The following is a 12,389-nucleotide window of genomic DNA, read 5'->3' on the forward strand; positions in this document are numbered from 1 at the left end:
TGGCTTTTTTGTGTTATAACTGTCGTAAAATTGTTTTAATTAGAGTCTTATGCTACAGGGCTAGAGAAAAATAAAAGGAAAAAAAAAACGAGGAAAACAGAACATAACGCTTTGTGTCCTTCTATGAGTAACTGACTTCTTAATAAAGTTGTGACGACGACGAATTTTTATTTCATATGTCAACGCAAATTTTTCGTAAAGCACACTGTATGGAATACTACTAGAATTGGGGTAGGTGTGACACAATGATAAAATAGCAGTCAATGGAAATATGCTGGATGTTGCTTTAAGTCTCTTAATAACAAGAGATGTTTAGAAACAGCGTTAAAAATTTGAACTGAACAATTTTTATTGCAGGAATATTAACTAACCTGCACGTTCAAATTTAAGTTTAATAAAATAGTAAAATAGTGCAAACATTCACCGTATGATATGGCCACAGTGGCCGGGAGAACGCTCAGTCGTTAAGGCATAAATATTCTGGTCCAATCACGCGACAAAGGAAATAAGGTGGAAGCCGATGATGATACTGAATCGTAACGTATACAACGTATAGATATGCTGAGGTGCCGAGTAGAGGCTTACATACAAGATAGCTTTAAATTTATTGTTATTCTCATTTGCTTTTCTTTCTAGCATTCTTTCTAAAATGTGGACTTTCACTTTTGTTTTGGGTAAGTCGGTTGGGCTTGTTTAAGACGTGTAGTTTTCACGAGCGAGCATAAGACACACTATGGTAGTTTTGGTTGTGAGAAAATTTTAACGCAAAGATTATTCTGATTTTCTGAGGGTAAGTTTGGATCAATTCTATAGGCAGAATGGTGAAAAGTAAGCAATGTTCGAGGCGAGTATTCTGTCAGCAAGTTCACGTAAAAATATGGGCAAAACTAAAGGAAATCAGCAACATTATTTATGCGCAGAACAGTTGTAGGAAGTTTCAGTGAAATTCATTGGCTCTAAATAAAAATCTTTTATTGTATACGTTGATAATTTCTCGTTTTGTTTTACTCTATTAATGCCTTTTAGCAGTTCCTCCATTCTGATTATTACGACTCAGCAAAGAAATGTTATTGTGCTAAGTTTGAGGAATGTATATGCTCCATAAATTAGTTATAATTAGCTTTACATGTTAGGCCAAGGCTACCATCCATATTTATGAAAATACGTGCAATCTGAAGGAACGATGTTTTTTGGCTACTGAGGCTAATTAAGAGCGTAATTTAAGAGTTTTGGTAAAATTTTGAGTAAACTATACAATTTTACCGATGAGCACTGCAGTCTGGCAATTTAAACTATTATGCGAACGGAAGCTATCCAAGCCTAACCAAGGGCCATTCGTAACAGTTCTTGACAAGAACATCGTTATTTGCGTAAAGTTTATGTGTGAAATCCATGCTTACCGCATAGATGACCAGGGACATTTGACTCTTGAGCACAGCATGACTGATCAGTTGTTAATTATTGACGTAGGAGTTTTGAGTTTACATTATCGTTAACGCACACGATAACGGAGGCTCAAAAAAACGAGATAGACAGTCATTAATTAACTAATTGTGCAAAGTATGTATATTTATTCCTCTGTGAAATTATGTTCTTTGTCACAGTTGCAATAATCGCGAAAGTATACTCCCGACAACGTATCCCAGACTTTGATACAACCCAGCATCTTCAAGTAGAAAAAGGGCAATATGTGGAAATAGAATTGGACCTTTATATTCCCTTTGACTTACCTGGAACACCTTGTGCTGATGAGGAATATCTTGAGATCCGTGATTGGTATAATCAGTCAGGGAATCTTTTGGGTGTATTTTGTGGAAGAGACGTTCCTCGCTTTAAACTACGTTCCAGTGGACAGAACATGTGGTTAAGTTTTTCATCTCACCATAAATACCGGCTATGGAAAAGTTATCTTTATGGAAAAGCACTAAATGCAACAGGTAAGTATTCTTAGGTTTCAATGTTTTGATTTTCTTATTGGTATAATTTACTCTGGATGACATGTCTTATCATTTCTGTGCTTAGTTTCCACCAACCTAAAAATGGTCGCAGAGACTCAGTTTGTCCTGCTCAACCATTCGTCATCTTTGTGGTGCCCGGCGGAAGGTGGACCAGCCCCTCGCATTGTTTGGAGAAAGAATGGCGCTGTTGTGCAAAACAGCACTAGTGTGCGACTTCAAATCAACGTCACTGAAGAAGAAAGAAATACAAGTTACAGCTGCCAAGTGGACGACCATGGCCTGTTGAAGAGGAAAAACATCAGTCTTGTTGTTGAGAGTAAGTATCAAGTTACTTCTTTACTTCAGGGGGATCTCAGTTGTTGTGTATGCTTTTGGTAAACCTTACTCTTTGTCTTGAGTCAATTTTAGGATTTTTTGGTTTTAAAATAAAACCTTCTACAATTTTATTCAAGGTTAACCTGAAAAGTCATATTCATGAAGTAAAACACAAAATAACTAAGTTTCTTTTTTCTAATTATTAAAAGGTTAGTTTTTATGCTTTTGCTTTTAAAAAATTATTAATTGACTCGATTGACCGCTGCCCAAGAAAAAGCCCCACATATAAAAGCAAGGATATTGAAAATCGCTGTATCTAAGAGAGCGGCGTTCATTCGGTGTATCATAAAAAAGAAACGACTTGTTTACAAGAATTGCGTCTGTTTAATAGCCACTGTTTTGTCTTTCAACAAACAACGTGGATTCTCTTGTCTAAGGTGCCATCTTGTCACATATAGATTACGCTCGCCTTGCTCTGAGCAGAACATTTTTTTAATTCATTCTAGTGGAGTGTTTTTTCCCATAAGCATTTGTGAAAGAAGTCTTAAGAAAACGAATTTGTAGCAGCCGTTGTATCTAACTTAGCAGCCATAGAAGGAATAAAAGGGGACTCGTGTTTGAAATTGCAATGGAAGTCAGATATGCAATCTGTTTCCATTATGAGGGGGATTGATAGACTACTTAGGAAGAACTCCCTAGTGCGGCTTTGTTACGTTTAATATCTGTCAAAGAAATGTATCATACCTTGATCTTTCTTCGCGTTGGAAATAATCAAACCAGGTCTCAAATAATGTATTGCTCATAACTTTCTTATTCTTTATGTTTCATATTTTCTGACCATTATTAATTAATATTTATAGAACTTGAAAAAAGGAAAAAAATTGGTTTGTTGTATATAAATTGCTTTTTATCGGTTGATCACGCTGAGAAACTAATCCAAATAACATCAAAAATGGCGAACTGACTTTCCCTTTCTCAAAGTGTGTTGAAAATAATACTGTCAGCAATCGATCTGCATTTAACAACTTTTGCTGTGATGCCATCAAAAACTGTGTTGTTCAAACTATTGAATAATCGCAAAATCGTTCAAATAAACAACTTGCAAAAGTCGAGTGACGTCAGTGCGGTTTTCCCCTGAGCTCAAATGTAGCGACCAGAAAGTGATGCAAACACCTGCTGTCAATTTTCATTTGAAAAGTGATTAGTTGACGGTACCCATTGCTAACCTAAAGGCATTTTCCATTACTTCGACCACGCAAGAGGCAATGCACGCAATAAAATCAGTGTATAGGAAAGTGAGAGCCGTTTTTCGGTTAGGATAGCCATCTTTAAGTCGTTCGCCGTATACTTCACATAAGGAAATAGAGGATTAGTAGGTCGGTTTATTTGAATCTATTTGAAATTGAGAATTAAAGGGCCGAGTCGCACTACAGCGAATTCAAATATTTGCGAATTTTTTGCGAACCAAACATTGGCAAAAATTTTTGAAATTTTCAATTTTTGGAGGCGGTCGCATCCAATTAGTATCCTTTGATCAAAACTTCATTGATTGACACATTCGTTAATCACGAACCCATCTCCCTCAACGAAAGGATAAAGAAAAAATTCTCGCTCGAATTACTGGGCAAGAATGGATCGTCATCGAATGATTATCTTCGCAGCTTTCTTTCTCTGCAAAACAACGTTGCGTTTTATCTAGTATCAGTTCTTAGACGTAGAAGACTTCTATTAAATAGAGCTCACTTCCAAAACCGTCCTTAGTCGAGGTCTCCGCGTGCGGTGGAGTCATCGTTCGAGCTTGGGACCATGTATCGTATTTCGCTTTCTTTTTTCCTGTCGATCTTTTTGGTTGCAGCTTGCACCACATGTGCAGGCTTCGATGATCCCATTGAAAGGGGAATTACTCGTTAAAGCCGATTGTTCTCCAGATTGCCGCCAGTGACCGGGCCCAGGGTACGAGTCAGACATTCAAATAAAAACGTCGCTCAATTTCCTCGTTTCCTTCAAATGAAAACAGAGGGTCAAATTTCCTGCCATCGCGCGCGCCAGACTACACCAGCGGACCACAGTGTTCTTTCTCGCCTAAATTTTATCTAGACATGTCTTGCGTACGATGACAGCTTAATGGTTAAAAAACAAGATTGTTCGGTGTGCTAAAAATTGGAAGCCTGCAAGGCAGGACATCGGCTTCTTTGAAGATTGGCGAAATTTTGGCGATCCGCAAAAAGTTGGCAAGGTTTTAAAATGGGGGTAGGACTTATTTTACACTACTTGTTGACAGATTTCTCGCTTAAACAAACAAAAAAGTTCTAATGCGACCTTGGCCGTAGTAAGTTCGGTCTATTTGAATCTACGTCGTAAACATGAAAAAAATTAACAAACTTTACACCGGATTGACTTTGCTATTCTCCTTATCTTCGAACAGATCAAACGGAAAATACCAGAGAGCAACAAATCCCAATAATTAAGTATTTCAGATCATTTTCATACATGGCGAATAAAAATCATGTTCGTGACTATAAAGAGCTGTTTTGCACCAACGGCTGAATAGAAATAAAAAATGTGATGTGAAATATGTCTTCATTTCGATGAGAGAGCATTTTAGTTTTGGATGGTTTTGAACAATGCTTAGCTAAACGGATGGTATATTTTGTAACGCGCCATCATCAATTTGATTCGAACAAACAGATATGATTCAAATATCAATTTTTAATGGCAGCCTGTTTTTGTTTGTCAGAGTGCCCTCAACAGTGCCAATGCAGAGTCCTTAAAGGTAACATGAAGAACTTAGTATCGGCCGACTGTGGAACGAAACAGCTTAAGTCAATTCCAGAGAAAATTCCCCGAGCTACTGGAAAACTGTAAGTTCTTAATACATCATATAAGTTTAGGTAACGACATGATTTCGAGTGCAATTTGATATTAATAAATACTAAAAATTTTCAAAGACAACAAAATTGCACGAGTCCGTCTTTGACAGATTTACAAGTGCGCTTATTTACACCAAATTGCACTCGAAATCATGTCGTTACTTGTTAGTCTTGTTAATGCTTACATATGAAAAACTCACCACAGAAGTACGTCAAGAAGGACGAAATTTTGGCAGCGCCAATAAGAATTTATATGAAAAATGCAATCGTTTTCAGCCAATCAGACATGCATAATTTTTTCATATAAACGATTAAGCCTCAAATTTGACCTTTGTTCGAATTTGGAAGTGGCACAATGATTTCCTAAAGTACGAGAAGGTTATACTAAAGACAAAATAATTTTATGGTCGTTTGTAATTTTATAAGAAATTTCATAAGAAATAACAAGAATTACATTCCATAACTGTTGAACCAGATGCGTCGGGTGATTTTCCCTTTCTATCTGCATTCAGAGTGTTGAAATGAAAGAAGAGCCAACTGATTTACCTTAGAATGTAAAAAAACCCAGTGAAAGCATATTCAATGTATTTGAAAATGTTGTACAGGTTAATTTCAGTCAGATTTACGCAGGAGTTTAAGATATTGACTTTGTTTTACTTTCGATCAAGATTTTCTCTACCGGTTTCTTTTTTTGAACACTCATTCGGTAAAAACAGATGACGGTTTTTCTACTAGCTGCTGATTGTCCTTTCACAATTTGAGCTAAAACTTACTTTCTTTTTTGTTGCAGCACGCTCTCAAACAACAAACTGAAGCACTTGCCGAAGGAAGTTTTCAGCAGAAATTCTAATCTGATAAAACTGTAAGTCATGTTGACTTTGTCAACTTCTTTTTTATTTTGATGTATTGAAGATTAACGGATGGAAAATAATGTTTCATTCAGTGAGGTTCGGGTGCGTTTCGCAAATCAAATTGCATAAATTTCGCAAATTAGCTAAATTCATGCATCATCGATTTACAAAATTTACTTTAAAAATTATATGTCCGCTATTCCACGTAAAGATCCACTTATTGAGCTTGATCATGAAAATATTAAGTTAGACCTTAGAGCCCACCTGCAAATGTTAAGTTGGTGAAAGGACAACAAAAACAACAACACCAGCAACTACAACCTGACAAAGAAAACCCGTTGAATCTAGTAACGAAATCAGTGTCAATCTATCATTTCTCTTGGACATAACCGAAGTATTTCCAGAGATAACCTCCATGTGATATGTAATTTCTGAGTGAGTAAACTTTGATAAGGTATCTATGTCGGACCATCAATATCAGACTATTTATTCTTTTGTTCGATTCGAACGTAGAACATAAAAACTGACGGGCGAAATGACCCTCACATGGGAAATAGATCATCCATGATAAGCTTGGAAAAAATTCGTCCATCTTTACTATATTTTTAAAGCTCTCTTCCGGCTCTGTAAAACTTTTAGGTAAAAAAAACTTAATGTCTTAAGTAAGGCAGCTTGGAAAGTTACACGGCGAGATAAGTAAAAGAAAACGATATTGAGATCAGCTGAAAATTTGGACTTCAGTAAATTTCTTAAGTTCATTATTTCATATCGTACTCAAAGAACACTTACCATTGCAGTGTAAAAATACTCGAACTAAACAGAGAATCGTCGATATATCTTAGATCAGCTTTATACAAAGTGCTCTGCATGAGAAGCATATCAGTTTATTGCTAAGAGCCAAGTAGTAGATCGGACCCAGTTTAAGCCTTCGGAGCTAACCTCTGTATTCATGGGAAAGAAGTCACTTAGAGCTGTTACACAGAGTGAGACAGAATTACTTCTGAGCGCAGCATTGAAATTACTATAAGAATATGAACACTTGCTTCTGATCCTTGCTGTGGAGGAAAAATTGATGTTACATGTATTTACTATCCTCTAAGATAGCCAAAAAAACATTTCGGGTGTTTCCGTGAGCATCATTATCATTGCATATTTATTTATTTTTTATTTGCTGGTTTTGGTAAACAGCAAAAGCGTTGGTCAAATTAAGCTCTGGTATTTTCGAAAATTGTCTTTAGTATGTAATTAATCATTTCAAGTGTACACGCTCCCTTTGATCGAGGCCAAGTGAAAGAAAATCGTTTTTGGTCAGCTCATTACGAAAACCCATGGCCGTTACGGAAGCTTTAAGAAAATTTCCTATTTTTTATAAACCCAAGATTTAATGAGGTCGGACATTTTCACAATTTTAACTATGCGGTATTTTAAAAACAACCTTCATGTTAACTGTATGAGCTTGTCACTCAAAAGCGAGTTTATTGATCACACCTTTTCTTCATGCTAAATTGCAATTAGCACATAAAGAGGTAGGTTTGTTTAAGTCTTTGAAAAAGCTTGTAAGGTAGTTTCAGCACTATCATAGCTTTTCGATAATTTATGGTGGTTCCAAATTTATTCCACTGATATTTTTAAAAGTTTCTAAGAGCTAAGTCATGATATGCTGACTGGTACTGAATAATCAAATCTTGGGTTCACCGAACTCGTTTTTGGGTGATATACACGGAAAGCTAAAACTGGATGACACTGTAGTAGACTGAAGTGTTGCTATGGTAATCGTTTGGGCCAAAAAAACTGGTCAAAACTTGTTAAGCAATTGTTCGCCACGGATATTCCTCGTGGATGTCGAATTGGTCAAAACGTTCAAACCGAATTGTTGGAGGAGGTGTTCTGATCTATTAGTTGATAAAAGTTATCTTGTTTAAATGGTCACTGCTTGATCGAAAAGTTGAATAGCATAAGGATAATCCTGATGAATGTACATTTCATCAGATCTTTTCAGCCATTATGAGATCGGCAAATGGTTTGAAGTTAAAGGAAAAACTCATAGCTGATTCATTTGTACGTGAAGCTCAAATTAACAAGCACCATGCGGACAGTGCGAGTCTCTTATATATTTGAAAGCTAGGCAAGTTAGGTTACCAGTGGAGTAAATAAAATAATTAGGTAATTTGGTATAATCAACTGATTTGATAACGTAAGTTGGTTACGGTATATAGTTTCAAAGTTGACGTTTCAAGCGTTAGCCCTTCGTCAGAGCAAATCACTAATTTACGTTATCAAATAAGTTACACTCTTCCACCGACGCAGCACCACAGTTTCTTTAAAAAATTTACTTCCTCCATAAATAGGTAATTGATTTGTTAATTTGTTCCTAGGGACTTGTCCAAAAACAAGTTGCAGAACTTGACAGCAGGGGCCTTTAGTAAGAACACAAGACTGAAATATCTGTAAGAATGACGTTTCTTTAGCTTACGAACATTCATTAATGATTTTATAATCACGTGCCGATGTATAGAGACATGATATGGGCTTTCACATCAGAATGTGTTGGAATCTGAACATCCTGTCAAAAAATATAAAACAATACAATATTTCTTAGATTGGCAACTTCTCTTGTACAACGTAGTCCACTTACATTTCATATTTATTTGGAGTCCGGTAAGAGTCTTATCTACATCCCTAGGGGACTTAAGTTTACCATGGTAACTGGATAACAAAATGTCGTTTATCATAATGATCACTATGTGTCACCAAATCGTTCAACATGATGACATAACTGGTAAATAATCTTCGCCGTTTGACCCTCTTTAGCCCATTGAGTCGATAATAAGGTTTCATTTTCCTGAGGTGGTGTGATTTTACCAAGGAATGTTTTGGCTTAAAAAAACATGCGTTATCTATTAGGATCATGGTGTGCCTGTGACATACCAGTTTCGATTCCGGGTACAAGTTTTTGTTTTGGTTTTGGAAAATTCTTTTAGTTTTATCTTTAGACAGCTTATTCAAGCATTGAGCTCTATCATAGAACTTTCCCCGCAAAAGATATTAACTTTACGAATATCCTTTAGTTTCAAAGCTTAAACTTAAACATGAGTTCTGGAGATGGTCCAGGTGGTGGTCTCAGGGTGGGATTTATTTGAAACGTTAACGTCTCTAGGACAACCCCGGCCGAATTGAATTGAAGGAAAACAGGTTTTCATTAAAGTACTCTTGTCCCTTGATCTCTAATTTCGTTTCCATGAAGGTACACGCATGAACAAGTAATCAAGATAATTGATTCAAATCCTCACCCCTCTTAAATGTTGTCTATGCTCCTCCTCATAAAAAAAAAAACGCACCAAAGTCAAATTTCCGCTCTCTCAAGCACGACAGCAACCCAATCATGTTTCTTGCGATTAGCTTGAGGAAGATCTCAGTTTTTCGATTTTTTCTAGATTAAAATGTATTTTTCATATCTTGATGTTGCTTATCAAATGGATGACACATGGGAGGGAATTAAGAAAGTTCAATCTTCGCGCCGGCGTCCATCGGGCAAAATAAGTTATTCGATCCACTATGCGCTTGAAAAACATTCTCTTTCGCACAGCTGACGCTCGAACTTAGCTTCAAAATAACCTTTTACTGCGGCTCCATCATCGTCCAAAGTTCACACATTTTTTTTAATGAGCCAAATGTTTTTCCACTCATTCCTCGTCTTTTTATAATCACGCTCTTTTAAACTGTTTACGCATGCGCCACTCGATAAACTCTGACTGCGACTTCATCGACATTTTTTACCCATTGTGCATCTTTACGATCACACCTTATTTGTACAATTATCTCTCGTACTGCCCATGAAATTCCTTCTGAGACTTCTTTGAGCCCAAAACGGCTTCGTAAACAATCAAACTCACAAACATTCGCGCTCTAGTTGCATATTTTTGTTTACAACTTCGTAAACGGCATTTAACATTAAAAAACTTTCGCACCGTTTTCGATTGACCTAAAATAATGTTTCAATCTATTTCGCGTCCTTTTTAAAATGACACTTTCATGCACTGACGTTTCGCAAGCTATAAAAGAAACCCTCTTTAACATTATCAACATTCGAAGTTCAAAAACTGGGCAAGCCAAAAAATTTTACGACTCATTCCTTGTCTTTTTGAAAACCACACATTTGCGCTTTTGTCTCCCGTACAATAAATTACAACTTTTTTTGCTCCCGTACCAGTCATAAAACTACCTCTGCTGCCTAAGAGCTGTGTTCATATGTTTATTTCTCTTTTTTCGGAAAATCATGGAATTCATGAACTCATGACCTCTACGATACCGGTGCAGCGCTCTACCAACTGAGCTAACAAGCCAATTAGAAGCCGATCATTATGTTGCTTCCAAATAAACCCGTGAATTGATGAATAAATGGCTGTAAATATATGAAAGTCATATAAGTGAGCTGCAGATAAAGAAATGAGTACGGATTTCCTCGCAGTAATGAACACCACTTAAGCAGTAGCTAGGGAAAATAAGGCCTGAAAAAAATTCAGGCTTGTACGGAATTTGTACCTTATTTTCGCTAATGCTTAAGCAGTGTTCATTGATGCGAGGGTTGCTTCTATATTCATTTATATATTCGCAGTTTACATACATGATTTTCATCTATTTACAGTCATTTAGTCTCTACAATACCGCTCAGGACCATATAACGACAACCGGCGCTAAAAACGCCCGGTACAACTGTTATTCGTGAATGGATGTCACTCAGTAGAAAATTAGTGCTCGTGGCTCAAATGAAAATTCAATTAATATTTAGTGTGTTAATAAATCTATGCTGAGAGTTCTGAAAGAATTTCACATTACATTTATGTGCTAATATCAACTTTACTTCTGATCGTTTCGAATGAAAGATTCTCTCTCTGGTCACTTGGCGTTTCAATAAACTATTCGGACTTATCACCAACGGGTTAAAAGAATATAACAACAGGGGATTTAAAATGAATCCTCCATTTCTTTCAATTTGCATGCGAGTTTAAGTTATCGACAAGCAATTAATCTGATCAAAGTGTTCGCCATCTTTTAGAATTTGTACCACTGCTCAGAAAACCATGCAGATGATGTGAAATGTTGGCAGATTAACCGAACAATGTTATTTTGTATTAGGATCTAACGTTAGAGTAACTTGATCTAAGTATCCACTAATGTGAGGTAAATACAAACGTTCATGTTATTATTTTGAAAAAGTATCGGGAGTTTTCGAGGTGTCGGAAAACACACATGTTGCAGACACCAGAGTTCACACTTCGTTGAAAAGACCTATTTATTCCAGGAACTTGTCCAACAACCAGTTACAGGATTTACCGTCTGGAGTGTTCGCTGGCATTAAGGTTTCCTTTCTGGGGATGTTGACAGTGTAAGCAAGACTCCTATACTGTAAATCAACGTTAATGAAAAGCGAAGCAAAAAAGTCAGAAATCAATAAATTGAAATTGAATTTGGTTAACCATGGAGCCAAACACCCAATAACTGCTAAATAAGATCACATAAAACCTCAAGTTTCACAAAGATTGTACTACAGCTAACGGCAACGAAATAGTTTTTCCGCCATACTGTTACCGTTTTCTAAAAAAAAAAAATCACGGAGCCCAAGGGTTCCTGAATACAAATAAACAATGCTATTCGGCCTTACGATAATGAAATAATAATAAAACCAGGTTATATTTCAGTGAGGCTAATGAAGATATATCCGATAGTGTTAAAAATAGTTGCATATTTTTTAAATGGTATCAAGAGTTTTTTTAATTATATACCTTGTCATGCACCATGCAGACATTCCTTTTAATCTGGATTATCATTCATATAGATTACTATGGGCTGATTCAACATGATTATTTAACACGAGGTTGTTTTGGAGAAAGAGCCATCGTGACTTATTTTCGGCCGCTTTGAACACTTTTTTTTTCTCACGAAATACGTGAATTAATCAGCACGTTGTGTCAAGGTTTCTTTTAAACTGATAGAAAGTTATTGCGAAATGCCGCGTACGTACGATTCAAATTGACAAAATATTTCTGTATCGAAATTTTAAAAAAGAAAAACTGTCCGAATCAGCTGTTGTAATACATAGATTTTGAAACAAAGCAAGAAACCATCTTTTTACAGTGTCAGCCACTGTTACATCGACAGCTCAACTCTAGGTCGTTCATCAGCATGTTTGAAGGGTATCTTTTGAGTATTTCCCCATCTTTTATTTTGGCTTGGTTCTCTTAACAGAAGTAGATAACGAAAATGTTTTCTCCTTTGTGCATTGTTTACGGTGTTGTTTCTCTTGCTCTGGCTCTGCGCTACAAAGCCCCCCTTTTTACACGAGAGGGTATGGCCTACAGTAAATTTATCCCCACACACACACACACACACACACA

General features: G+C 36.4%; 1 protein-coding gene across 2 annotated transcripts; it reads left to right on the top strand.

Moving 5' to 3' along the window:
- The first annotated feature begins 546 nt into the window (after positions 1 to 546).
- On the top strand, positions 547 to 12,030 carry LOC113683858 (uncharacterized). Of its 2 annotated transcripts, none has more exons than XM_089198310.1 (6): positions 547 to 674; positions 1,605 to 1,937; positions 2,023 to 2,274; positions 5,011 to 5,134; positions 8,370 to 8,441; positions 11,297 to 12,030. In XM_089198310.1, the coding sequence occupies exons 1-6, from the start codon at positions 650 to 652 to the stop codon at positions 11,382 to 11,384; spliced, it is 894 nt and encodes a 297-aa protein (XP_089054436.1). In that variant the 5' UTR covers positions 547 to 649; the 3' UTR covers positions 11,385 to 12,030. The 2 variants fall into 2 exon arrangements, with proteins under 2 accessions (XP_089054436.1, XP_089054437.1); XM_089198311.1 differs by lacking the exon at positions 11,297 to 12,030 and adding an exon at positions 5,934 to 6,005 and having other exon boundaries at positions 643 to 674; positions 8,370 to 9,521.
- Positions 12,031 to 12,389: the final 359 nt, after the last annotated feature.

This window comes from Pocillopora damicornis, chromosome 2 (assembly GCF_964200805.1).
Source record: "Pocillopora damicornis chromosome 2, jaPocDami1.2, whole genome shotgun sequence".
Lineage (NCBI taxonomy): Eukaryota > Metazoa > Cnidaria > Anthozoa > Scleractinia > Pocilloporidae > Pocillopora > Pocillopora damicornis.

Bases quoted from the DNA above. Each gene is read 5' to 3' on its own strand.
- LOC113683858 (XM_089198310.1), top strand. From the start codon at position 650: ATGTGGACTTTCACTTTTGTTTTGG. The intron at 1,938-2,022 runs GTAAGTATTCTT...TTCTGTGCTTAG, and splicing joins AAAAGCACTAAATGCAACAG to TTTCCACCAACCTAAAAATG. The intron at 8,442-11,296 runs GTAAGAATGACG...TATTTATTCCAG, and splicing joins AACACAAGACTGAAATATCT to GAACTTGTCCAACAACCAGT.